This window comes from Pygoscelis adeliae, unplaced genomic scaffold, assembly GCF_000699105.1.
Source record: "Pygoscelis adeliae isolate BGI_AS28 unplaced genomic scaffold, ASM69910v1 Scaffold21, whole genome shotgun sequence".
NCBI lineage: Eukaryota > Metazoa > Chordata > Aves > Sphenisciformes > Spheniscidae > Pygoscelis > Pygoscelis adeliae.
Window position 1 is genome coordinate 2,628,290 of NW_008824243.1, and position 25,327 is coordinate 2,653,616.

At 34.7% G+C, this 25,327-nt stretch overlaps 1 protein-coding gene across 1 annotated transcript in view; it reads left to right on the plus strand.

The window, feature by feature from the left end:
• The first annotated feature begins 450 nt into the window (after positions 1 to 450).
• SGCZ (sarcoglycan, zeta) overlaps positions 451 to 25,327 on the plus strand; it is a 233,647-nt gene continuing 208,770 nt past the window's right edge. Inside the window, exon 1 of the mRNA XM_009335134.1 lies at positions 451 to 645. Within this exon, the coding sequence (XP_009333409.1) occupies positions 451 to 645 (195 nt within the window). The remainder of the gene's footprint in view (positions 646 to 25,327) is intronic.

Consider the following 25,327-nt stretch of genomic DNA (forward strand, 5'->3'; position numbering starts at 1 on the left):
GTGTACTGGTTTTGGCTACAAGCTAATATGAAAAAAATTACCTTTATCTCAGCCAAAACCAGTACCAAAAAAGTTACACGAGTTTTTCTCCAAAACCAAATTTTCCTGAATGACCTCATAAAGGACAATAAAACAGTCTTCAGAAATAGAATGTAAGATACATACATGGATTACATTAATATTTTTTACAGTTTCTTGCTGATAAATTTGAAATGCAAATCCAATTTGAAATACCAAACCAAAGATTTACTTTAAATTAATGAAAACCACAAAATTTTTGCTAAATGCCTAGTAAAAATAACATTGATGTGGTTTATGCTGAATGAATGCATCCCTTCTGTGCCCATAGAAATTGATTTTCTATACGTTCTCAGATAATCTTCATGTAATAAAATCTATGAAAAACAGACCTCTCATTTGCTTACTTGTGCTTACATCTTTCTTTTCCAGATGACACGAGAGCAGTATATATTAGCAACACAACAGAACAGTCTTCCAAGGACTGAACATCCTCAGTTTTACCCAGTAGGGATTTATGGATGGCGAAAGAGGTGCTTATACTTCTTTGTCCTTCTGCTGTTGGTTACCATGATTGTTAACTTAGCGATGACAATATGGATTTTGAAGGTTATGAATTTCACAGTGGTAAGTATCACAGTAACTTTATGTACCCTGTTTCTTGAAGTAATAACTTGCAGTTTTAGTTCTCTTTCCTTTAGCATATTATATACAAATCTTGTAATTTTGGATTAAAAATCATTTATCCTTCTTTGAGTGTTACTTCAGATATTTATACCTTTTGTGTATATTCTGCAGTGAGTGGACCTGTGCCCTATCTATTCAGATATTTTTGTTTAATCATATCTGCTGAAAATATATCTGGATCTTAGATGTTTTTGTTTGCCCAAACAAAAGCGTCATGGTGACTGCCCCAAGCATCTCATGGTTGCTTGTCACCACTGATAGCAATCAGTAGGAGTTTACTATGTCTGTTCTATACAGTATCTCTCTTAGGAGGAAACTGGGTTAGTTAGGTCAACTTAGGGTGGCTTTTTTAGTTTATGTTGTTCTTAGTATTTTTTTAGAGTATACTGACCATTTGGACTGCGTTTCACCTAGAACTTAGAGTAGCTGTTTTGATGTTGATAAGAGGGGGTAGGTAGGTATAAAAGCCACAGGCTTTTATGAGTCAGCCTCCATCTGGAATCTTAGTAGCAGCAAAATGTTACTGAGTCTGTATTTCAGAGGTACACCTGAAAGAACATCTGCGTTCAGTGGAAACTGTGTTATCTGCCCAGCTGTTCCCAAAGCTTTGTTTAGATAAAGGTGGTAGAAGTGCTCTCTAGTTGGCAGTGGAGTAGTGTCTTTTTGTATATCGAAAGAAAAGATAGAACACTCCGCAGTTTAAAATAGCGGTGCTTCTGCTAGGATCAGTGTAGTCTCTGTCTCTGGATTTTGACCTTCATAAGCTATATTTTGATGTAGCTAGTAATACATTTCTGATTCCTAAGATCATAGTACATTTCTATTCTCCATTAGTTTATTGGAAATAAAAAACAGCCAACAAAACCAGCATTAAACATATGTCTAAAATTGTTCTATATCTGCTAATGCTGTGTTATCATTGCCTGGTGACACGTATTGTGCAAATACATTCTACTTATGAGTTGCCACTAGTGGATGAATATGTTGGATTCATATTTTGACAACTGTGTGATTTTAATATTCATGTAATGAAGAGTTTGTTAGAAGCTGGGGGGGGGCTGCTTGTTTTTTGGGGGAGGTTTTTTTCATCTGTTTTTGTATTTATTTTTTTTTAGCATAATGTGCTTGCAAAACAGGACATCCACATATGCTTTTGCTATTTGTATTAGAAACATATTTAGGCATAGTTGTTGACTTCAGTAAAATGGTCTGCTATTATTCCAGAGGAGAACTAACCATGGAAATTTAAATAGCTTCAGAAGATGTTTTAAAAAGCACAGGATTTTTCTCTGTGCAGAAGATTACATTCCAATAAAATATTTGAAACTACTACTTCCATATCTTGGCAATGTTTGACCTTCCACACTACAAGCTACTATAGCACTATCCAGTTTAAAACTCTTACAGTTTGAACATACAATCTTTTTAAAACTAAACCAAAAAAGATATTTTGAAATATTTTTCTTTCCCGCATGTCAAAGCTTTGTTAGAAAGTTAAAGGTTTATGGTGAATCACTAAATCAGTGCAGGAATCTAGTGCAGGAAGCAACCGGATGGTTTCAGCAGTTCTGTTTACTAGTTAGTGGATTGAAGGCATTGCTTCAGTAGCTTGAGAGATGTATGTATGTGAAATAATTATGCAAACACTGGCTTAATAATTTCACAAAAATAGTGTTTGAAATACTATGCACTTGATTGAAATAAACTCGTTATTTCATTATTACAATTCAGAAATCACAAAGCTTCTGTGCATCTTTAATAATCCTGAATTTGTTATAAATACAGATAAATGGTATGCCACTGACTAGTGTGAGTTAATCTTTAACCGTCCTGTTACAGAATTAAAATTAATTTTGTATATTCATATTTACCATAGTCATATAGTACATTTACAAATCAAGCGATTTGGAAAACAGAAGTGGAACATATCACTCCTCTTTCATATTAACCCCCCCCCCAAAATATTGCATATTATTGGGGACACTGTTCATTTTTGAATATCATATACCCCTTAACTAACTCGGAAATGAAAATTCCTTCTTAAAAGTTTATTATGAACAATCTGCAAAAATTACTGTTTCCAAAGGATTTTGTACTTAAAAAGAATAACAGAAGCATTTTATTTAATGATCATAGCATCACAGATCATTCTCACTCGAATTTATATGTACTATATCCCTGTTGACATAAAGTTAATAATTATTATTCTTTTAATGGCAAAATATTTCATGCTTTTGTTTAATGAAAAGTACTGCTTCAGGACTAATTTGTTTTTGTCTTCCAACTTTTATATAAATTTATGGCATGGTCTGTGGTTAAACTGTTGCAGAAAACAGAATCCATAAAACTGTGGTTTATGACCAGAAATTTTATATCTTAAAGTGCACACATTTGTTTCATGAAGAGACTTAAAAAATTTAGTAATTAAATGACATGACAATAGGTTATTTAATATTATGAAGCTACATGTAATAGCTGTAGGCATATCATATAACTTAAAGCTGAAAGAATGAAAAAAGTCTGTCAGTATTTGCTTCTGCTTTCATAAGTACCGTTACTTTGGATCATGTTTGAATCCATTTTGTTAGTTATACACTGAATAATACCAGTTTTCTTCTGCAGATTCATGGAATGGTAGTCTTCTACTTGGACTAGTTAGTATTCACATTAGAGTCTCCGTATGGGTTCAAAAATTGATTGCTGGAAGATTGTCATATAAAAAGTTCAGTAAAATCTTCAGGCTTATGTCCACACATGCACATTTAAGCACCAGTGGGAAATTTTTATCAAGTCTGAAGGAGTCACATTCTTAGCAACAGACATCTGAGAGTAAAATAATTTAGGTTATGAACCTAAACTTCATGTATCTAAAGAATGCAATAGCTTTGAAATATACATATATTTATTCCATGTGGATGTATAGATGTATAGATAGATATAAACTAAGAAATTGTATTTTTATATCTAGGCAGTGAGAGGAAATCAGAAGTGCAGCTAAAAACCTTTTGAAAAGGAAAATACTTTTGCTAAACTGGTTTAAAGAGTATTTGCACAAAAGAGGAATATAGCCATGATAAAATAATTGACATTTAACTGCTTTGACGTTTTGACATTATTTTAAATTATTCGCTGTTTTAGCATAAGCCAATGTTGAGCTTTTTATAAAAACAATAGTAATTGCACCACTTCAAGGGGTGGTGAAGAGCCAAGGCATGGGTTTGTCATTGCTGGCTGACAATTGCAACAATGCTATTTGTATTAGCTGTTGACTTTCTATTTTCAACCGTACAGCTGCAGCCACTGGCCAACTGGCACAATAAAAGCCTTTCTGAGTTCAGTTTATAGATTCTCCAGTTGGAAAAGTTTTCTGAATATATTGACCTTGAATGTAAATGTCGCATTCTGAATCTGAGCTAGTTATCCCATGCTCTTTTTATACCCAGAGAGGAGAAATAGGGTCTCTTGTAAGGCCATTCATCTCAAAGTAAGACAGGCAACTGAAGTGAATTGTCCTTAAAGATGGATGTTGAATAGCTTATCAAAGAAGTAATTAAAAAGGAAATATGATTTATTTGCAGTTGTGTAAAAACATAGTACAGGCAAGTTGTGCAAGTCTCTATCAGATTAAGTGGTATAGCTGGGAAAGGCAGAGAAACTTTCAGGTATACAGTCTCTTCCAGTGTACAATGTGAGAGAGAAACTTGAAAGGTAAATACAAGTTACAAATAATTGCCCTGATATAATATGTACCGTACGAGCAAAACCGAAGGAAATTAGTATCTGTGTAGCAGAAGGAATATTAGATGGAGGAATCAGAGATATAGTAATGATTTTCTGAAAGATACTCCCCCACCGGTAGCTTAGTGTTACTGTCCTTTAACGTCTAGTTGAGATGTTACCTCACTGTTCGATCATCTGTTTAGAAAGATACACGTGAAAGCATATAAGAACTTCAGGACAAAGAAGTCCCCAAACATTTCCACTGGTAGATGCATGTAGCTGTAACACACCATACTATCCTCGGTTTATGTGGAAAGTAATCATTCAGGAGTAGGCTATATTAGAGGAAGATCTGACCTTGAACAAAATGGTCTGCCAATGACTTAGCCCTGAAATAATCCCCTGGCTAAACTCATCATTGGAATAAAACTCTTTGTTTTCTTACGTGCATCAGGTGGATCTACTCTATCTGGAGTGGTAAGGATAAAATAATTTGACAGCCTCTACAATATATTGTCCCCTAATGGAACCACCAAAATCTCTGAATCACATACTTGAACTTCAGACTCTGTTGTGTTAAATCTACTGTGTTAAATGCTTTCCTGAAAAGTAAACAACTGCTGTCTTCAAGAATAACTCAACTTTCCTCCTGAAGAAGATCTTCAAGGAGACATGCAAAACATCTTGGAAAAATCAAGCTGGGAACTAAAACCTGTAGCTTTTGTCAATATCAAAATAATACTTAGGAGACTTGACTTTTATGGAATATTTATAATTTTCTTTCCTTGTACTAGCCTTGCCATGGTCCACAGGCTCCCCCATGGAAACATGTGTCTTTCACTTAACCTCAGGATGTAATTGCCTCTCTCTTAGTCGGTTATATGTGTCTAATGAAGCTCAAAACTGTTAGTTACTTTTTTGTGTCTGTACAATTAGTATACTAGGTGTTTCAAGAAGGATGGGACACTCAAGTCGTAACTTGGTGACATAACCACAGGGTAAAATATGGATACGTTGTGTATTTATAACATCCTGGTTATTTCACTTACGTAATATATATGAATTTTAAAGGATAATGAGGAAAGAAATATTTTTTACTCTGCTTGCATTCTTGTCATCATGTAATTGTATGGTCCATAGCATAGGTAATTAGCTTGCTTTTTCTTTAAAGATTTAATCACTTGAACATTATTCTCTGATATAATTTTTATCTTAATTAAAAAATTAATTGTATCGTCTTTAAGTTATTCTCAATAGAACTATAATATTATATAATTTATTCTTCATATAGCTGTTAACGAATAAAGTATATCAACAGTCTGTCAATCTGATTACTTACTCTGTAAAAGAGATTTACCTTACATTTTTGTCACTAAGCAAATACCTGTGTAGAAATAAGCAACTGAAAGTTTTCTATGGGTATTTCAAATTACAGATTTAAAAAAGAAATTCAAAGTATTCCTCTTACTGCTGTGAAGTGACATTGTGAAGTGACATGAGGCAATCAGCATAGAAACCTAAGTCCCCCTCTTGGTGGAGGACACATTTAATATCAGTGCATTCATACATTTTCCAATATGTACACAATTGGCATTGATATTGGCGTTTACTTTATATTACATTATTCCATTGCTTATTACATTACGTTGAAGTTTGGAGTTTACTAAAGCTGAAAAAATTGTAATGGTAGGAAAAATGCAAATGTGAACCGCTTTAGTTCTTAGGATCTCTTTTGGGTTGGCCTGTGACTCAGCCACATATCCTAGGAAGTATCAGTGCCAAATTGTTTTACTGGTTTTGGTTGTACATCTGGTTTTGTGTGTCTCCATAATCTGCTTTCCCCTGAGGAATCGATGTATGAAAAGACTTATTTTGTTACCCCTCCAAGAGTGCAGTCGCCCAATTCAGATATTTTCTCTTGCTGTAGTTACTTGCAGTGTTCTAGTTGGTTTTGACTGCTGTCATGGCACAATGTTTTCTGTATTGATACATGTTAAATTCCTCTTGCCTGTAGTACCATGGAAATTAATTTTAAGATCAGGAATGAGACAACATCATCTGGGTTGAGACAGTTATTTCTCAAGGGAACTTGAACTTCAATTTAGCTTCAAACATAAGCAGAGCATAAACAGCAGTTTGAATTTCCTGGCCAGGAAATTCACGTGCTTCCTGCTCACAACTCAACATACTCTGGTTGCTGGCTGCCTAGCTCCAACTTCATGTTGTTTGGACAGCAGGTAGTTTGCAAGATGGTTGAATGTCTGCTGGAAGATACACAGGCCAACTAAGCATGATTTCTTTTTATCTGACAGCATATATAATAATGCACATATATGCAACCCTTAACTCCTCTCTGCATCTTTATAGACTGTCCCTATATTCCTTTGGGAGTTTGACTTTTAGAGTTAGAATCTTTTGGATCTACAAAAATTAAAATCTGAATGATAATATTTTATTAACATTACTTATAGAGACCAGTAAACACAAATATATTTGGTTGCTGTGGAAGAATGACGAAATCTTTCAAATTTTTAACTTTCTGTGTTGTTGGGACATGCACACACACTCTTCTGTTCTTAATATCCAATATGGAAAAAAATATTTATAATTTCTTTCAAAGTACAATTTGTCCATTAAAGCTATAATTTGATACTTAAGGTTTTAGTGGTACAGAACTAAAGCAGCTGTGTTCAATGCTTTTATCTAGACTTATAGCAAACTGTCTTGGCATACTGTAGAATAAGAAAATAATTTATTTGTGAAACTATGCTGTAATACTCATTATCCATTTCTCAACAAGCATGACAGTGATATGAGCTGTCAGGCTTCTAAGATTCTTTGACCACCCAGATCTCTTTATCTGATATTCAAAACAGTATTTGTTCTGTTATCAGTTCAGTTGGTTCTGCTGATATGCAATGAAGATAGTATTTGCCCATGGCAGTTAACACAATTTCAAGTAGAAATAAGAAAAAGCTCTTTTCAATTTCTTAGCTAATTTTTGTTGAGGGATGTCCAATTTGTAGCAGATTGGCATTTGAAATTTATGAAGTTGTGTAAAAGCTGTACTTATCTCTACTCAAAAATAATTTGGTTGTTTGGCAAACAGACAACTTCTTTCATTTTACAAAGGCAACAGTTTGTTATTAGGTTTTGAATAAATATTATTATGGTTTAATAGTAGCAGTTGCTGGATATTTAATAAATATGTTCTGTCAAATTTGCAGATTTCATTTATTTCAATGGCAAACATTTATTGTCAATAATTTATTTTAAACTGTAAATGATCTCATTTTCAGAACTTGTTATCTCTTAACTAGATAGAAAACTATTTCTCTACATCCCTCAATATTTTAGTTTTCAAGAACCTGATGTCCCATTTTGGGATGAATGCAAGAAAGCTTTTGTTTCCTTTTTGTTTGTTTTTTGTAGTGAGAAAGATCCAGTCCAGAGCAGGCAATATCATTAATTATTAATGATTAAGAGACTTAGTCAAGATATCGGAGACCAAGGTTCAAATTCATGCAGTCTCCAATATAGATCATGTCCCAGGTAAGTGTCCTACTCATAGGCTATTAGTCCTGATTTTTTATGTTCCTTTTTAATAGATACGTGACCTCTGTCTTACTATCTTTTAGTCTCAAACATTAGATAACATGTTTATAACAAATTTTATTGAAAATTCCTATGAAATAGCTGTGTATTCCTCAAGAATATTTTCTGCTCAGGTTTATAATTCCTTTGAAAAAATGTTTAGAAAATCGTCAGCCAGCTAAAATGAGTATTAGAAAACCATACACAGGTGTACATGTGCGCATGCATACACACACACACAGAGTCTTATTTATATAATTGGCTATGTTCTCATCTCCTTTTTATGTTGCACTGGAAAACAGAAACTTAAGCTTCTTGAATGAACCTGTCATCTCCATGCACGATTCAAACACTTGCTCATAGCATGTCAGCAAAAGAATCTTGCTACTAGTTAATTTCACTTGTACTATTTTATCCCACTTGTTAACATTCATGTAAAAGCACAACTTTATGGAGCAGGAGGGTATTCTGTAAAACTTGTGTCCTCTTTCATTTGGAGTGCAGTGGATAGGAATGAACTGATATATTCTTACTCTCTTTTGAGCGCATCACATAGTTGCTGTCCCGAGTACAATGAAGAACTCATTTTAAGTATTTCTAATACCATTCTTCTAAATATTTTTTTATCTCATTCTGTATATGTAACCTCCTGTATTGTATACCTCCTTTCCTAGCACTTATTGGGGGGGGTGGGGGTGGGGGTGGAATCAATCTGTCCATGCAAGTATGGTGTAGGTTTACTTGATTGTATAGTAATTAATGTGCACAATCCTAATTAATTTCTGTAAATCTCTCTTATCTCCTCTTATTTTTTTTTTCCCCAATGAAAGGGGAAAAGCTAAAATCTGTCATGTCACAGTGGAAGGGCAACTAATCTGAAATCAAGTTTGCAATCTCCTATTTGTTACATATACACAAGGCAAGTGTTTTACATGAACAGTCAAGCAACTGTTACACATACTTGGTTAGCTATTTTATGGCACTGGGCATCTCATGCAAAGGTATCTTCCTGTAAAAAGTAGGAAGGTATTGTTTAAAAGAGTGCTATTTAATAGCACTTTTTAGCAAATATGAATTGCCTTGATTCGATGTGCAGGTTACGTTATTCAATCTGGGTGGCTGAATGCAGATTTTAAATATTTCATTTTGTTCCTGAGATATATATCTGTACATTTTGGTGTTTATTGTTACAAATTATCTCTGATGAAGAAAAAATGGAATAAAATTCATTTCTGATTTTTATATTTGCTTGGTCATGCAGATTTAATGGCAGAATACTAGTAAATTTCCCAACAGAAACAGGGAATAAATACTTTGCACCCTACTTAACCTTGTAAAAATATGACTTAATTCACTGTAGAAAAAAAAATCTATTTATATGATAGTTTAAAGCAATTTCAACCTGACCTTGCAGTGGTTTTGGAAATTGTACTGTAGTATCCGGAACTTGAATGCTTAGGGAAAACTGCCTATAAACAATGGTTACTTTATAGACATGCATTGAGAACATAAAGAGGTATTTGCCTGTAGAAGGTCACTACTTGATCATTTGTCTCATTGCTTCAGCTTTGTTTCATGAAGTGTCAGGACTGACTTAGAATCAGCTTAAGGGACACAGATCCATAACTTGTACCTTTATCCCATGCCAGCAGACCAGCATGCCGCAGGTATCTTGCCCCATGTTTCAAAAGAATTGTGGATGGCTACATCTTCTTCCACCATTCACTGCAGCACTTCTGATGTGCATTAAACTATGACTCATGCACCCTCCTGTAAGAGTTTTAACATTCAAAAAGAAGGCTTTGTGGCTATAGAACATATAGAAGAGGGCAACAACAACTTCAATTCATGTGATAGGTTAGATGACGATGAATATATATATTTATTTTCAGTTTGTGGATGTTTACCTTCTATTAAATAATAATAATGTGTTTTAACTGAGTGAACAATGTTTACTAGAGCTTATTCTTAATCATTCACTGTGTAAATAGGCTGGAACAAGTACCTCAGAATTTTTTTTCAAATATTTGCTTTCATGAAAATTTAATTAACTGAATTTCCATTATTGGTTTTTAGCTGTGTTCCCTTTCCATGTGTATGCTAACATGACATTAGTGTTTTGTGGAAAGTGAGATTTTCAAAAGAATATTATACAAAGATAATTTTGAATTCTTAAAGGTTTATCCAATAAGCCAGTTCTGACACTTAGATTTGTCCAATTGCATAGCTTGAATAGCAGACGTTTGAAGAGAGTTGTTGACGTGCAATCATTTTTAATGGGGGAGGGGGAAGAGAAAAACTTAATTTTGTATATTAGGGGTCAAGAAAATAATCAACAGAAAGTCATTACATGGAAAGAAAAGAAGGCTAATGCATCAGCATGTTTGTTTCAAATAGGGCAACTAAAGCAGACCAAGTTAATTTTATAGTTCAGGCCAAGCAGTAAGGTTTTGTAATGTTATTTAGCAATAATTAGAAAGATATCAAAACACTTGAACAAACCTTAGTTACTTAAAGGCACCAACAATCTGTATGAATAATGAAATGTGTCATGGTTTCCCATTTCCCTTCTATTATTGGGAGTGTTGGGAGGATTTATGTGAGTATAGAGTACAATAAAAAATTACAGTCTGTGCTTGGAATCCTGCTTTTATTTGTAATAATTTTCCATCTCAAAATCAATACAAGTCTGCATACAGGAGTAGAATGCACTCGTGTCAATCTAGCCTAAAGTAGACCTAGTACATCTAGAAATTATAATAAAAAAAGTAATAGGAAGATAAGCTAGAATATGTAGTGAGACGTATCTTACGTGGCAGAGTATTTCCTCTTCTTTCTGATAAGTCAGATGTGTGGCTGGAATCCCAGGCAGGATTAAATTTCAGAAATGAAATGTTCTAAGCAGGAATAATACAGCAGCAAGAACTTTTTTTTTAATCAGAAATGTGAATAAGATATTTGTGTGGCCTGCAGCAGATGAGGAGAAAAAAATTTAAGACCTTTACCCAAAAGATGTAACACTGATGGGATATCTTGTTTATATCTGCCAGTCATCTTTCTATACTGCTAGATACAATGAAGGAATAAAAATCAAGAAATCCAATAAAAATAGAATATAAATGATATTGCCAGAGGCAATGTAGAAATAGTGGAACCACCACAAAATAGAAGTCAATGTTATTACACAATCCTAAAGCTCTTGATTGTAATATAAATTTGGCTGCCTTTTCTGGAAAAGCCTGGTCCAACGGAGCTTGTCTAATGATTCGTTATTGCAGGCAACATGGTGCATATCCTTTCTGTCACATCAGTGTCCATCATGCCAATAATGTATTCAGTCGAGCATCAAACCTCAGATACTCAGTACAAATTTCTTTACTGTGCCATTCAGTTAGGTAAAACAACTTGTGCAGGGCCTCCTGTAAGATCTTGAGAGTTTTGAGTTAGTTTGTTGCATCTTACAAAAAAAGAAAAAAAAAAATCAGATACATATTTTAACATCTCTAAAAATGAAATGTGTGACTTTATGGTGCATCAAATTGTTTTTAATTATAGATCTTCCTTTCCTCTGACCCCATTGAAATCTGTCTACAGAGTAGAACAATACCAAGAAATAGTTTCCAAAGCAAAAATTTCTAGTTACTGTGTTTACTTTTGATATTACCTTCAAAGCTCAGGTTTATAAAAGCAAGGACATGCAAGAGGGTAACATTTCTGTCTACTTCAACAAGGACTAATTGAAATAAATATAATAAAAATACAGTATGAATTAATATATATGAATTTTGATTGACTAATTCAATTTTTAATCAGTCATTTTATTTTTGTATACTGTGATGGCACAAGTCAAAAAAGGAAAAGGAGTTCTTTCCATAGAATGAACTACTATCCTGCTCTCCTCTGCTCAGTAGAGATGATATTTTAATACTGAAGGTAGATGAAGGTAGATGTATAGATAGAGAGAAATAAAAAAAATATACTTGGTCATCTTCAAATCATGCTTTTATGACATTTTTTATAGAGATGGAGCCCTTTCTCATTTCCTTCATTGTCTTCAGAAATATACAACTCGTTTAAGGTATCTTTCTGGGTCTGGACATGCTACATAGAAGTAGTACAGGAGACAAAAATCTGTGTTAGCTCTATTGGATGAACATGCAATCAAAAAGACAAATTTTTTTTAAATAATTTTTGTCATGTTATATGTTAAGGCACATACTCTAACATTTTAATTTATTTACCAAATGATGATAATGACTGTTAAATAACTTGTTTGTTTTTACAGTAGTTAATTTAAAAGAAAAATGTATGATGCGAACAGTTAATAATAAAAAGAAATTTGCCTGTGGATTTGTTCTCAGGCTGATATAAGCTTATGTATATACACACATCCAAAACGTATTTTTTCTCAAGAGGGATGTAAACTGTTTACATTTTAATTTCCTGATGGTTTCATGTTGGTTTTGACTCTTCCATAATTAAAATGTTAATTATAAAGGGAGAGGGTTGATTTTTATGCTTAGTTCTACATTATCTTGCTCTCAGTTTCAAATTTCATAAATGATTTGCAAAGTGATTTAAATCACTTTATGACTTAACAACTAGCTTTAGAATTACTGATTATTGTAATTATCATTAGTGTAATTTTTAATATGGATCGTTAGAATGCTAAAAGAGAAATAAATTTATTAATAAAAGAGGCATAAAATTTTAAAATTAAAAGATGGTATAGAATTACTTAAGCTAGAATCTAGTGTGAGTTAGAAACCACATCTTTATGGCACTTCTGAAGTTTTAATGGAAAGAACCTGAAAGATAGATAACCCTTGCTTTGCTATTTTCCATTTCAATCACTGGGCTCAGAGATGATATTACTGTTATGTGTTTTGGAAGGATTACTTACGTAAAAATACATTTTAGTGGGTATTGTCATTACTTCAGTTATGAAGACTATATTGCTACTCCATAACATTTAAAATGAACTGTTTCCATTTCTGCCATTTTGTAAAACAGTTCTGCTAAAGTGATTAATGGGGGCTGGAGGTGGAATGAATGACAGCCTAAAAGAAAAGACTGGGGCAGAGATCAAGCTTGCATCCTGAGCCTTTCTTACTGCATTTGGATATAAAGATAATAATACTGTGGAAACATACAGGGAATAAAACCCCACAGTATCTTTTCCTTTTTCCTGGCTATACTGAAAAATCTTAATAAGAGGAAAGAGAATGATTCTGTAGAGTCTCTTAAAAGGAATGCAATTGGATCTTTTTGTAGGTGTAGGTGTTTTCCTTCTTGAGAAATAAGTTATGATAGCCTCTTCATTTTATTTTTTTTAATTGGGCCCATCAGGGAAGACCCTTGTAGGAAAGATCTGAATGGAAGAACTATCCATGTCCAAGTAATCAAGTAATCTCTGGTCAGGTTTTTTGTTTGGTTTGGTTCTTTTTGTTTTGGGTTTTTTTGCATTAATGATGTAAGTAAGCAAATTTGGTATTTAAGTCAAACGGAAGAAGTAGGTAAACTATTATAAGTTAGGTAAATAAAGTTTAGCTCTTTCTATAATTGCCCTCAACTTAAACCATTGCCACAGCCCTTTAAAGTGAAGAGTCTGCCTTTTCTCTAAAGAAACCCTATCTACAGGATAGTACTGGAGAAATGCCTTTGTCATGGTTACAAAAGGATCACACTCTTGTGGTACCTAAGCAGGATCTGTTGGACAGATCCCCAGAAAAGGGCAAAGAGTATGGCAACACAGTCCATGGCAGATATGAAAGTGTTGGGGAACATGCTTTCCATAAACTCTCAAGTCACTTCTGATTTTTAACAGGAGTGTTCTGATCTCTAGTTCATTATGAACTGCGGGAAAAAAAATATCCTGTTATGAATTATCTGAGCTTTGGCCTAACTGTCAAAGGACTGTTATACTCCTGTTTTAAGATTTAATAAAGCTGTAATCTGTAGCTCACTGAAGGTTAACAAAGCATTTACTTTCAAAATAACACCCCCATATACCTAGATTATTTTCTGTGCTTATTCTCAGGTCTCTCTCTCTGTCCCTCTGTAAAATCTACAAGGAAGAGGCCACTATATATATGGGCAGCTCAGATCACTTTGATTTACCTTTTTTCTTAATTGCTGTTTATTACAACAAGTCAGAGAAGCAAAAGCGTGGTTCAGCTATCTCTATCATTTTAGAATTCATTATGGCTCTGTTACATTTTGGTGTATTACTTCTGTGTGTATCCATGCATGCCCTTTGTGTTTTCATGTGTGTATGAAGCATACATATATTTACTTATACAGGTACGCATGTGAATCATAGACAGTCTTTCTTATGCTGGCTGCTTTTAATATCAATCTGTTTGCCCTCTGATCGTGATCAAGCCAATGTAGAAGCCAGGATTTCCAGAAGCTTGTCCATATATTCAGATTTGAATATACTTTAAGATTTAGCTATAGAAACATGATATGAGAATTTTAATTGACTTTGCCTATGTGGTTGGAGTTGATTAATCTCTTTGAAGTAGAGCATCATCACAGAATACTAGAATATTTTCCATAGTTCATTTTGAAAGCACCAATACTTGAAAAAAAATCCTCCATTAATTTTTTTATAGATTGGCAGTTTTTATTAAGTTATCAACCAAAGGAAATGAAAAATGCAATCACCTCTGATCCACCTACAGCAGGTTAAAGGTATGGTGTCAGTATTACTGAGATATAAAGTGGTCATTTTCCAAAACTACCTAGAAACTAAAAAATACTCAGTATAAGAGGCAAAACAGACTTTCCAGTCTAAAATTGATGTAAAGTGAAAGCAGAAAAGACTTTCATATTTTCAAGAAGTCTTTTTTTTTTTTCATTTGACAAAAAAGGTCTTTATATTAAGTGCTCCACTTTCTCCTGTTATTTATTAGATTCATTTCCTTGGAAAGCAAAACAAATCTATATGCCAGTATAGCAGCAGCCTTCTAAGGTCTATCAAATTCTTAAAAGTATACAAGTCAGCAAAACTTCTTGAATCTTCAGGTAATGACATAATAATATTAACTATTTCTCCTTTTTTTCCACTTTTAAAAGTATTATCTGTTTTCCTATTTTTCCCCAATCCATGGTCTTAATCAATATGACCCATTGCCATGTGGTCATCAGCACGAATGACATGTACTGATATTACTTTGCATGTTACTTGAATGTAGCCACGTGGTAGTGATGAGAGTGAGGACAGAAACTTCAAGAAAAAAAATAGTTTAACTACTCTAGTTTTATGTGAGTGGAACTATTCATATAACTAAACTTCAGAGTCTGTTGTGTACATTTGAGTTCCTACATGCTGCAAAATGAAAGTAAAAGGGTGTGCAGGAAAGGCATGTATTGGAGAGGGAAGAAGAAAAGGAAGGGAGAACAAAGGACTAACCTAATGTAAAAATTACGAGATCAAAAAAGAATTATGAGATTGAAAAGTTGAAATAAAAAAAGCCATTTATGTTTCACATAAAAAAGATTTCTTAGCTAATAGATGTAATAGCCTCAGGCAGCAATGTTTCAAAATGAAAAACAAGACATACTTTTTAGACCACTAAAATTAAAATGGTGACAGCCTAGCAGATATGATATACTGCAAAGAAGTATTCAAGTCCTCTAAGTAACTGGACTATGGAAATGGGAGTTTGATTTTTAGCACTCTTTGCAGTTCCCTATCTGTGAATATTAATGATTTATTACTTCAAAATGGAAGTTATTGGAAAACCCACTTGAATATTTAAAAACTAGATAATGAAATCAACAAGAATATATAAGTTGCTAGAATTTTATGACTGAAGAAATATATGACCCAATGGATCAACTAAAGTACCTGTGTTTTTTGGCAGCTAGTATATTCCTCTCAGTATTAGAGGAAATAAATGCAAGCTGGCTTGATTACAATATAGTGACGGAGTGTGTTTTGATTTGGGGGGGGGTGTCATTTAATTCTTATGCATCTTATGTCTTTGTTCTTTCACGCTGTTTGAATAAAAAGAGAATGTCCTTTGGTGAGGTAGAATAAGCATTTTTGTTTATTAAAAAGGTTGATTTTTGAATGATTAAATTATTAACTTGAATATTGGTAACAAGCAGCCTTGGTGGCTTTCAAAAGCCACTTGATTCTTGATTTTATTTAATGGATTTTGTCATGCTCTTTAGTCATACACTGTCTTTAAATAAGCAAACGTAATTAAAAAAGCTTTTCTGATAGTAATCAACTTAATTATGGAAACAAGCTTTTTTAAAATATAGTTTTGGAAAGGAAAGAAAAAGGAAATGACAGTCAAGAAAAAAATTGTGGGAGAGAACAAGCAATAGAAAAGGAAAAAAAAAAAAAAAGAAAAAGAAGACATTAAAAGCAGGACAAAACTAATAACTGTACTCCTTATTCTTCCAAAGTGTCTACTGTAGGACTATGCCAAGTTTTATTAGCACAGAGAGGTACTCTGAAATATACCTAAAACTGTGTTCTTGAAATGGTTCTGGCATTTTATCCACACAGAACTGTACTGAATATACTTTATTATCTTTCATTGGAAATAGGCACTTGGTTCAACTTTCTCTGAAAGTCTCTCCTAGAGGAAATACAAGTCTATTCTTATCAGTTATGATTACCTTTCATGTCACTGTAAGATAAATTCTAGCATATTTAGCAATATCAGTAACATGTTATTTATGTGGGTGTGAGTTTTCACAGTGCTATTATAGATGCCTGCATGTATGTGTTAGCAGAGAAGCATGAAGTACATGGCACATTCATTTTTACATGATTTCTAGGTTTAAATGTATCTTGAAATATTTAAGTATGCTAAAAGTGGTTGAAATACCTAGAAGCTATTCAGTAGCTGTTCCTTTATTACTTTGCCCAATTAATGAAAGGCTATAAATTTTATATTAATTTATAAATGCATTTGACCTCTAACCATTACAATCTTTCATGATGTGATGGTGACATAATATAAACACAATTGCTGGATGCCTGAATGAATTTTAGAAATATTTATTACTTACGATAAAACTGTCTCTAAACTCTGAAATGATACTATAAAAATTACAGTACCAATAGAGAAAGGTCTTTAGTAAGAAGTGGTTTCAGGCTGATAGTAAGGCAGAACAAAAAGCAGAATACAGGCTGAGTCTCGAAAATGATAGAAGATTTAAAAGGAAGAAAAGGAAGGAAAAGGAAGAAAAGAGAGAAAAGACGAAAAGATCATCTCTTCAATACAAATTAAGTTGACAGTCTCTAGGTGTTGATCTGAGGCTCGTTAGCCAGGTATAGCTAGCTAAACAAGCTCTAAGGAGAATAATTGGTGAGACAAAACATAGGTAAATGTTGATGGATAAGCATAGAACTATCGATGCTGACAGCTGTGTGTTTTCCAGGGAAACATTTGTGTGAAGTTAGGAACAGATGCTGAACAATACGGCACATCTGATTTCATGCTGCTCATGCAAGCTGACCCCTGGCATTCTGTGTGAGGTCAAAAGATTTCTGAAATTTCAGTCAGCAGTAACAGTGGACATGTAGGTTGGTGGCTCAAATCAGGTGTATGTCTTGCCTTTCAGCACGTGTCTGATGATCATGGGATTAAAATAAAATCTAAGGCTCAGCAGAGAACACCTGAAATGCTAGTTGTTGTATAATTTTGCTGCTTTTTAAGTTGTGTTCTATAATCTGTAGTAATTTCTTCCTCTCTTCATTTGATTATTCAGGATAGAAAGTATTATTGCAAGTTACTCTTACCATTGAGAATTAATTTCAGCAAAACAACTTGTAATGCACAGTTTAGGAAATGTTATATAGAAATAAATTGCTAGAGCTAGGTAGAATTGCATTTATTACCCTAAGCACTATAATTTATTTTTTTAAAATTACATAGAAAAAATGATGAGTCATCCAAATAAAGATCCAATTTTCATTTAAAGCTTAAATAACTGTTCTCTCTGTCCCAATAAATTACATGCTGATTTTTAACATTTAAATACTGTTACTTAACCAAACCCAGTATGTTTTAGAATCTAGCAGTTAACAGAGACATTTGTCTCTAGCTGCTTTCTTGCATGCACTTTTGCTCCAGATATGGAGAAAGGGATTTAAGATAGTCAGCAGAGAACTATTCAAAACCTGTGTTCCTCCATGAACTTCACTAAAACTAACATGGTTGGGATAAATTTCTTGATGACATATCACATATTAGACCCAAGTGCAGTATCTTATCTCTGACAACAGCATATAGTGCATGTGGTAGGAAAGAATGTAGATCACAGCAAGCGTATAGTAGTGCTTCCCCAGTACTCCCCCATGTTACAGATTCAAGGTTCGGCGATTTTGAGTGCTAGGTGATAGCATTGTGTTAAGAGGCAGTAGATGGATTTGGGGAAGAACAACAAAGGTTTAACACCATCACCCATAGTGGAACAGAAGGCAGACAAAATTGGCTTTAACCTCTTGCTTCACAAAATTTAGCTTTCTTGGATCCTGAAATATCAGGAAAAATACAGGAGGAAAAGGGAAAAATAACATGCCTTGAAAAGTGGTGTAATTTGTGTACTGGCAGACAAATAATGCCAAGAGGGTAAACCATCCTTCAGTGTTCCTCGATCACTGAAGGATGGTTTACCCTCTACAAGTCATTTGTAAATAGGATATGAATACCAAAGTTCATGCTTCAGTGGAGATTTCAGCTGGCTCATAAATATGACTGTGGCTTGCTTCTGTAAAGTACCATGCCACTTTTTGTGATAAGGTACAATAATATAATCAATATCAAAAAGAATATTTGGGTTTTCAAGAGTCAAATCAAATAATCCAAATCATCAAAGTCCAAATTCTACCTGCATTTATAAAATTACAGGTTATGAGATTAAGGCTTTATCCAGCTCTGTAAGAATCAGAACTGAACTCAGAATCTGGATCAGAAAACTACTTTCAATATTGAGGATTTAAAGGAAAGAGGAAACAATTGCCTAAGATACTGTGTTTAATTTCAGTTTTTCTAAAACTGTGACTGAGATCTTCAAGGTAGTGTTGGTCATCCCAGACTGCCATACTCATAAAAGGAGACAAAGTATTAATGGCAAAGATCTGTTGTTTTGGACCACCTTCTTTCTTAACATGAACAATATGATTATATTTGATGGTAGTATTCTAGAACAGCATTTTTCTTTCTAATAGCAGTGGAATGCAACAGGTTTTTAATACTCAAGCACATATTATGAAGCCTGTTATTGTTTGATTCTTTTGCCATAAACTCTAGAATGTATTCACCTTCAATTGATTAAAAGAGCTTGCTTTTATTTTCTGAAGTGATAAGCTTTTACACATAGATGCCATTAAAATGCCATAGAAATATTCATTGCCTGAAAAAGCTAGATAGAAAATTTTATTAATTTTCTAACAAGGTCAGAAAAACCTAATAGAGATATAATCTAGAACAACATATCAAATAGCACAGGATATAATAAAAAACATAAGCAAATATAATTTTCCTGAACAGTTATCGGCAAAAAGCAACCAATGTAATGAACATCTAGTGCTGGACAATTTTATAGAAAACCTCATTATTTATTATTTTAAAAAAATATTTCTAAATATTCCTAGTACTATTGTAGGAAAAACCTATGTCTGATGGTAGATGATGATAAAAGTGTGGAAGGCATTTGCAGTGCTGTAGAATGACGGCTTTGATCCTAGGCTTTCCTTACAAAGCTGATTTATTCATACAGTGCTCTATGGCACTCAAGGACATACAGTGTTTATTACACTATAAAGCAGCACAGAGAGGAAACAGCAGGAGTTGTCTACAAAACTATGTTGTTAATATTGCCATATTCTACTTAGCCCCATGAGCTAGGTGAAAAGACCTCTCGGGTTGTCAATCCAGGTATCCAGAGCAGCAACCTAGGATGGAAGACAGAAGCCAGAAAGCAGGCCACCAGGGGAATGGAAACTCTTGAGAAGCAAAGGAGGTACTAGATGAAAGGTCAGGCCAGTGGCGTTAGCTTTCAATTTTTTTATCTTCCAATTTTAATAACATTTTATTTTGTTTGTAAATAGACTAAAACAACATTATTGCTGTGGGCAATGTTTTGTTCGGACTTTCTGAGCTAATCCTATATTAAGCAAGCAAGGAAAGCCTGTCAAATAGTAAAAGCCTTTAACCTATAAAGCGAATGAAATATCTGATGTTTTTCTACATACAGTGTATGCTCATTAAGTCCATATTTGCAATACTGATTCCTATGAAAAAGAAATACTGATCATATATTATAGGGAATATCTGTGTTTATAACTGTGGAACAAGGAGTATTCAGAAAACCCAGTAAGTTCCTAAAGATTGTGTGAAAATAAGCTCTATAGTCGAGGGAGACCCTATAAATATCTCAAGTAAAGGGAAGGCTTTACTTGACAGGTCTTACTTTAAGAGATGGGAAAGAATTCACTTTGGAGAGAGTCCTTCTATATGTTCAAACAACATGGAAGAGCTCCAGTCACAGCTAGTGCCTCCCTTAACACCAAAATCAATAATCAGTGAGACACAGGCCACAGGATACCTGGAATTACTAGTCCAATACTTAAAGAATTATTTGGGTTTATATCTTCTTCATTAACATTGCTCCGTCATCACTGTATATATCAGATTTCTTGACTTCCCCTTGCTCGCAGAACCCCTTGTCGTTTCTCTGAAGCAGTAATACAACTGGGACTCAGGGGTAAACTCTTTCAAGAACAAAAGAAAAAAAAAAGGCACTGATCCTTCTAGTGTCAGTGAATTCATATAAATTGGGATTCACTGAAGGTTTCCAGAGAGAAAGAGGGGAAGAAAATCAAAACAGCCCCCTTCCCCATTGGTAACAGCTTAAGAGAAGGCGTTACTTACCTTAATGAATGTTCGTTCTAAAAATCTGCAGCTTGTTTGCCCTTCAGATATAATTTGTTTGTGTTCATAGAACTCATACCAATGAGGAGACTTCTGACACCTCCGTTTCTGAGGTGAAAGACAGAGAAAGGCTCAGTGCCACAGGTCACCACAAGATAATTTGTGGTCACATAGGGATTGATTGAACAACTGTCTCCCATATTTCTTGGTAGAGTCTCAGTGGATTACCCATCTTCTAAAAATTAGGTTCAGGCTCAGATATATGTAGCCTTTCTCATTTTTATTTTGGATAATCCTCATGGTAAGATTCTAAGTTAAAAAATACTTTAAATTATCTCCAATTTTTGGGACTTTATTTATTGGGCTGTTTGTAGGTATTTGATAATCTCTTCCCCCAACCCCAACTGTGATGCAAGTTAACAAGTTAAATTCTGGGCAAGCCTGAAAAGAAAAACTAGGAATTCATACTTGTTTGGGGGGGGGGGGGAGAGGGGGATGTTTTCATTTTTTTCATTTCTAACTTGAAATACTATTATGATGCAGTCTTTCTTGAATAGGGAGAAATGAAGTGTTGCAGTATCATAAAGATACTGAGATACTGCAGACTGGCCGAATTAAATTTGTATTGATCATTAAACATATGTTGACAGGAGGATATGTCTGAGAGTGAGAGAAAAAGAGACATGTTCAGATATAGGTTCTGCAGACATTTTCCCTAAAGGAGTATTGGAATTGAAAGTTATCATAATTATCTGCCCCAGAATCAGAAGGTTAGGTTGGAAAGGTGAGCTGGAATCAAGGTTCTGTGCCTTGGCCAGGAAGAAATCTGCGACAGTGGTGTTGGAATTGGGAGAGATTGTTATTTCTTGATTTGATTTTTCTGAAAAGCAGATTGACAGAATTTCAACATGTTTGAGGAAGAAAATTCAGGGAGTAATTTCTCAGATGAGGGTTTCGTTTGTTTGTTTGTTTACAACAATACATCATATGCTTCTCCTTCCTCCCATAGTTTCTCTGCCTGTTGCACTATCTTACTAAATATTTTCTTCAAGATAATAGACCCAAATATTTATGAATCTTGTGTGTGGCCAGCAGGAGTAGGGGAGTGATTGTGCCCCTGTACTCGGCACTGGTGAGGCCGCACCTCGAATACTGTGTTCGGTTTTGGGCCTCTCACTACAAGAAGGACATCGAGGTCCTGGAGCGTGTCCAGAGAAGGGCAACAAAGCTGGTGAAGGGTCTGGAGAACAAGTCTTATGAGGAGCAACTGAGGGAACTGGGGTTGTTTAGCCTGGAGAAAAGCAGGCTCAGGGGAGACTTTATCGCGCTCTACAACTCCCTGAAAGGAGGTTGTAGCGAGGTGGGTGTCGGTCTCTTCTCCAACAAGTAACAAGCGATAGGACGAGAGGAAATGGCCTCAAGTTGCGCCAGGGGAGGTTTAGATTGGACGTGAGGAAAAATTTGTTTACTGAAAGAGTGGTTAGACACTGGAACAGGCTGCCCAAGGAAGTGGTTGAGTCACCATCCCTGGAGGTATTTAAAAGACATGTAGATGAGGTGCTTAGGGACATGGTTTAGTGGGCATGGTGGTGTTGGGTCGACAGTTGGACTCAACGATCTTAGAGGTCTCTTCCAACCTTAATGATTCTATGATTCTATGATTCTAATCTTAAATTGAAATGTAAGAGTAAAAATGTAAAACTCTTTGCTCTCTTTCCTGAAGTTGAGAGTTAATTTTCATTGAGGTAGTCTGAGAGAAATTGTCAGTCAATACTCAGTGAGGTGTTACTACTCTGTATGTTCTGTGTTAACCAAATGGAAGAGTAATTAGTGAGTAGATGATGGTTTCAGTTTCATGTCAGTAAGAACTATGGAGGATTATGAGAAACTGCAGGTAAATTAAGTACATTAGCATGGAATATCACAACCATCGATATAATTTTACATGGATAAATGTGTAACAATCGTACTCACAGAGCTGCTCACTCAGTAACAGTTTTTTTCTTGATTCTTTGAGAAATAATCTGTTGAACATATATTACAGCTGAGTCAATAAACATGTCTGCTGAATGTATTTTCAATATAAGTAAAATGTACTAAATAATAAAGATAAATAGATTATACAACAGATTACTGCAATCTGAATAGATCTGATATAAATTATTTGATCGCTTTTCTTGAAACAAGCTATAGGAATGACTGGCATGAGTGGAACAAAAAAGTTTGTTCTGGACTGGGAAAACTTGCATTTAGTGACTGTTACCTTTTGCAAAGGATTCAGTCAGCCTCTCTGTCTCAAGAAAGGTAAAAAACTTGGATGTGGTGACAAACATTAATTGTTAAACATGTTTACACAGAGATTTATAAATGAAAAAGCTAAGTAAGTAATAAAAAAGGATACACATAGGACAAGAAAAATGTTTGTATTTTGTATAAAATCCAAGGTAGTAAATATGATGGAATAACACAAAACGCTAACTCTTGTTTAGTATTAATTTTTTATTATAGATGGCTGATTTCATGCCTGCTGATTTCATTTATGATAATAATTTTTAAAAGTGTGATGCAGTATTATTGTTTTGGATATACAGTGAATATTTGCTGGAAAGGGTAAAACTATTTTCTCTCCTTAACTTTTGATCTACTGTATTGTATACTTTCTATTGAAATCTTTATTTTGCCAAGTAAAGATTACCATGGCATTGCTCTGGTACCTAACTGTGTAAAAATTGTAACTTTATTGCAAACACAAGGAAAAAGAATCATGAGTAGGGCCTATGTATTAGTAACAACAACAACCCAGGGAGCATTTGAGGTGTTGGGTACCATTTTGCCATTCTAAATTAACCTTGGTGGCCTTTTATAACTTGGGTGTTGCATACCATTCTAGGTTATGGTCAGTGGTCTTTTATTTCTTGAAGGTGACACATATCTTGCAGGTCCTGTATCATGTATCAGTGATGATGTCTTGTATATTCCTGGGCATTTTACATGGTGATAAATGCCTACCCTCAGCACCTTGGGGTTTTTTGTTCGTTTTCTGTTTTATGATTCTTTAATATAAGTGGTTTCAAGATCTTTTCTGTAACATTTTTATATTTTACTGAAAACTGAAGGAATCAAGTTATTCCAGGTGTTGAGGCACTTGGAAATGGAAGAAAAAGTCCTCATCTAGTAGGATTTTATAGTCATAGGAGCTGGCAGGCCTTGGTTGCTGGCAAAAGTTGTATCTGATATATAAACTTGTTATATTACTACTATCAACATGATAAAGACAAATTCATTTACATCTTTTATAAAACTTTTATCAGATCAGATCAGATAATCTCCATGTTTCAAAATAAAGTCATATGGACAATAAAGAACAGAAAATCTCAGTGAACAGTGGGAAAACATTTGTCCCAAAATAGTTCCATTTCTGACCTCATTTCTAATCCCTAATTCTAAAGGGAAACTTGCAAAATATCTTCAGCAAATAAATCTTGGAACTAAAACTAGCAGCACCAAAAGATACAGCAAGAATGAACTCAGTGGAAATACTTGGTTTATGACACATTATAATTTTCCTCACACCTCTGTCTCAGATAACCCTTAATTTTCCATAGGTAATAACTACCTTTCTCTTGCTGTTCCTCCAAAGCTAATGACTTATTCCCTTGCTAATATGTCTTCTTCTTCATGGGTGTTAACCATACTTGTCTCACATTAAATCTCATGGGAAGGGGATAAAACCAGGCCCACTAGAGGTGAGCCTAGGGGTAGCATGCTAATGCTGGGGGTGAAATCAATAGCCCAGCTCAAGTCCATCTACACCATGTATGCAGCATGGGCGGCAAACAGGAGGAGCTGGAAGCCATTGTGCAGCAGGAGAGATATGACTTAGTCGCCATCACAGAAACATGGTGGGGTGACTCTCATGATTGGAGTGCTGCAGTGGATGGCTATAGACTCTTCAGAAGGGACAGGCGAGGAAGGAGAGGAGGTGGGGTGGCTCTGTATGTTAGGGAGTGTTTCAATTGCCTAGAGCTCAACGATTGTGGTGATGATAAGGTAAAGTGTTTAAGGGTAAGGATGAGGGGGAAGGCCAACAAGGCAGATACCATGCTGGGAGTCTGTTATAGACCACCCAACCAGGATGGAGGTGGATGAAGCATTCTACAAGTGGCTGGCAGAAGTCTCTCGATCACTAGCCCTTGTTCTCGTGGGGGACTTCAACTTCCCGGACGTCTGCTGGAAATACAACACGGCAGAGAGGAAGCAGTCTAGGAGGTTCCTGGAGTGTGTAGAAGACAACTTCCTGACACCGCTGGTAAGTGAGCCTACCAGGGGAGGTGCCTTGCTCGACCTGCTGTTTACAAACAGAGAAGGACTGGTGGGAGATGTGGTGGTCGGAGGCTGTCTTG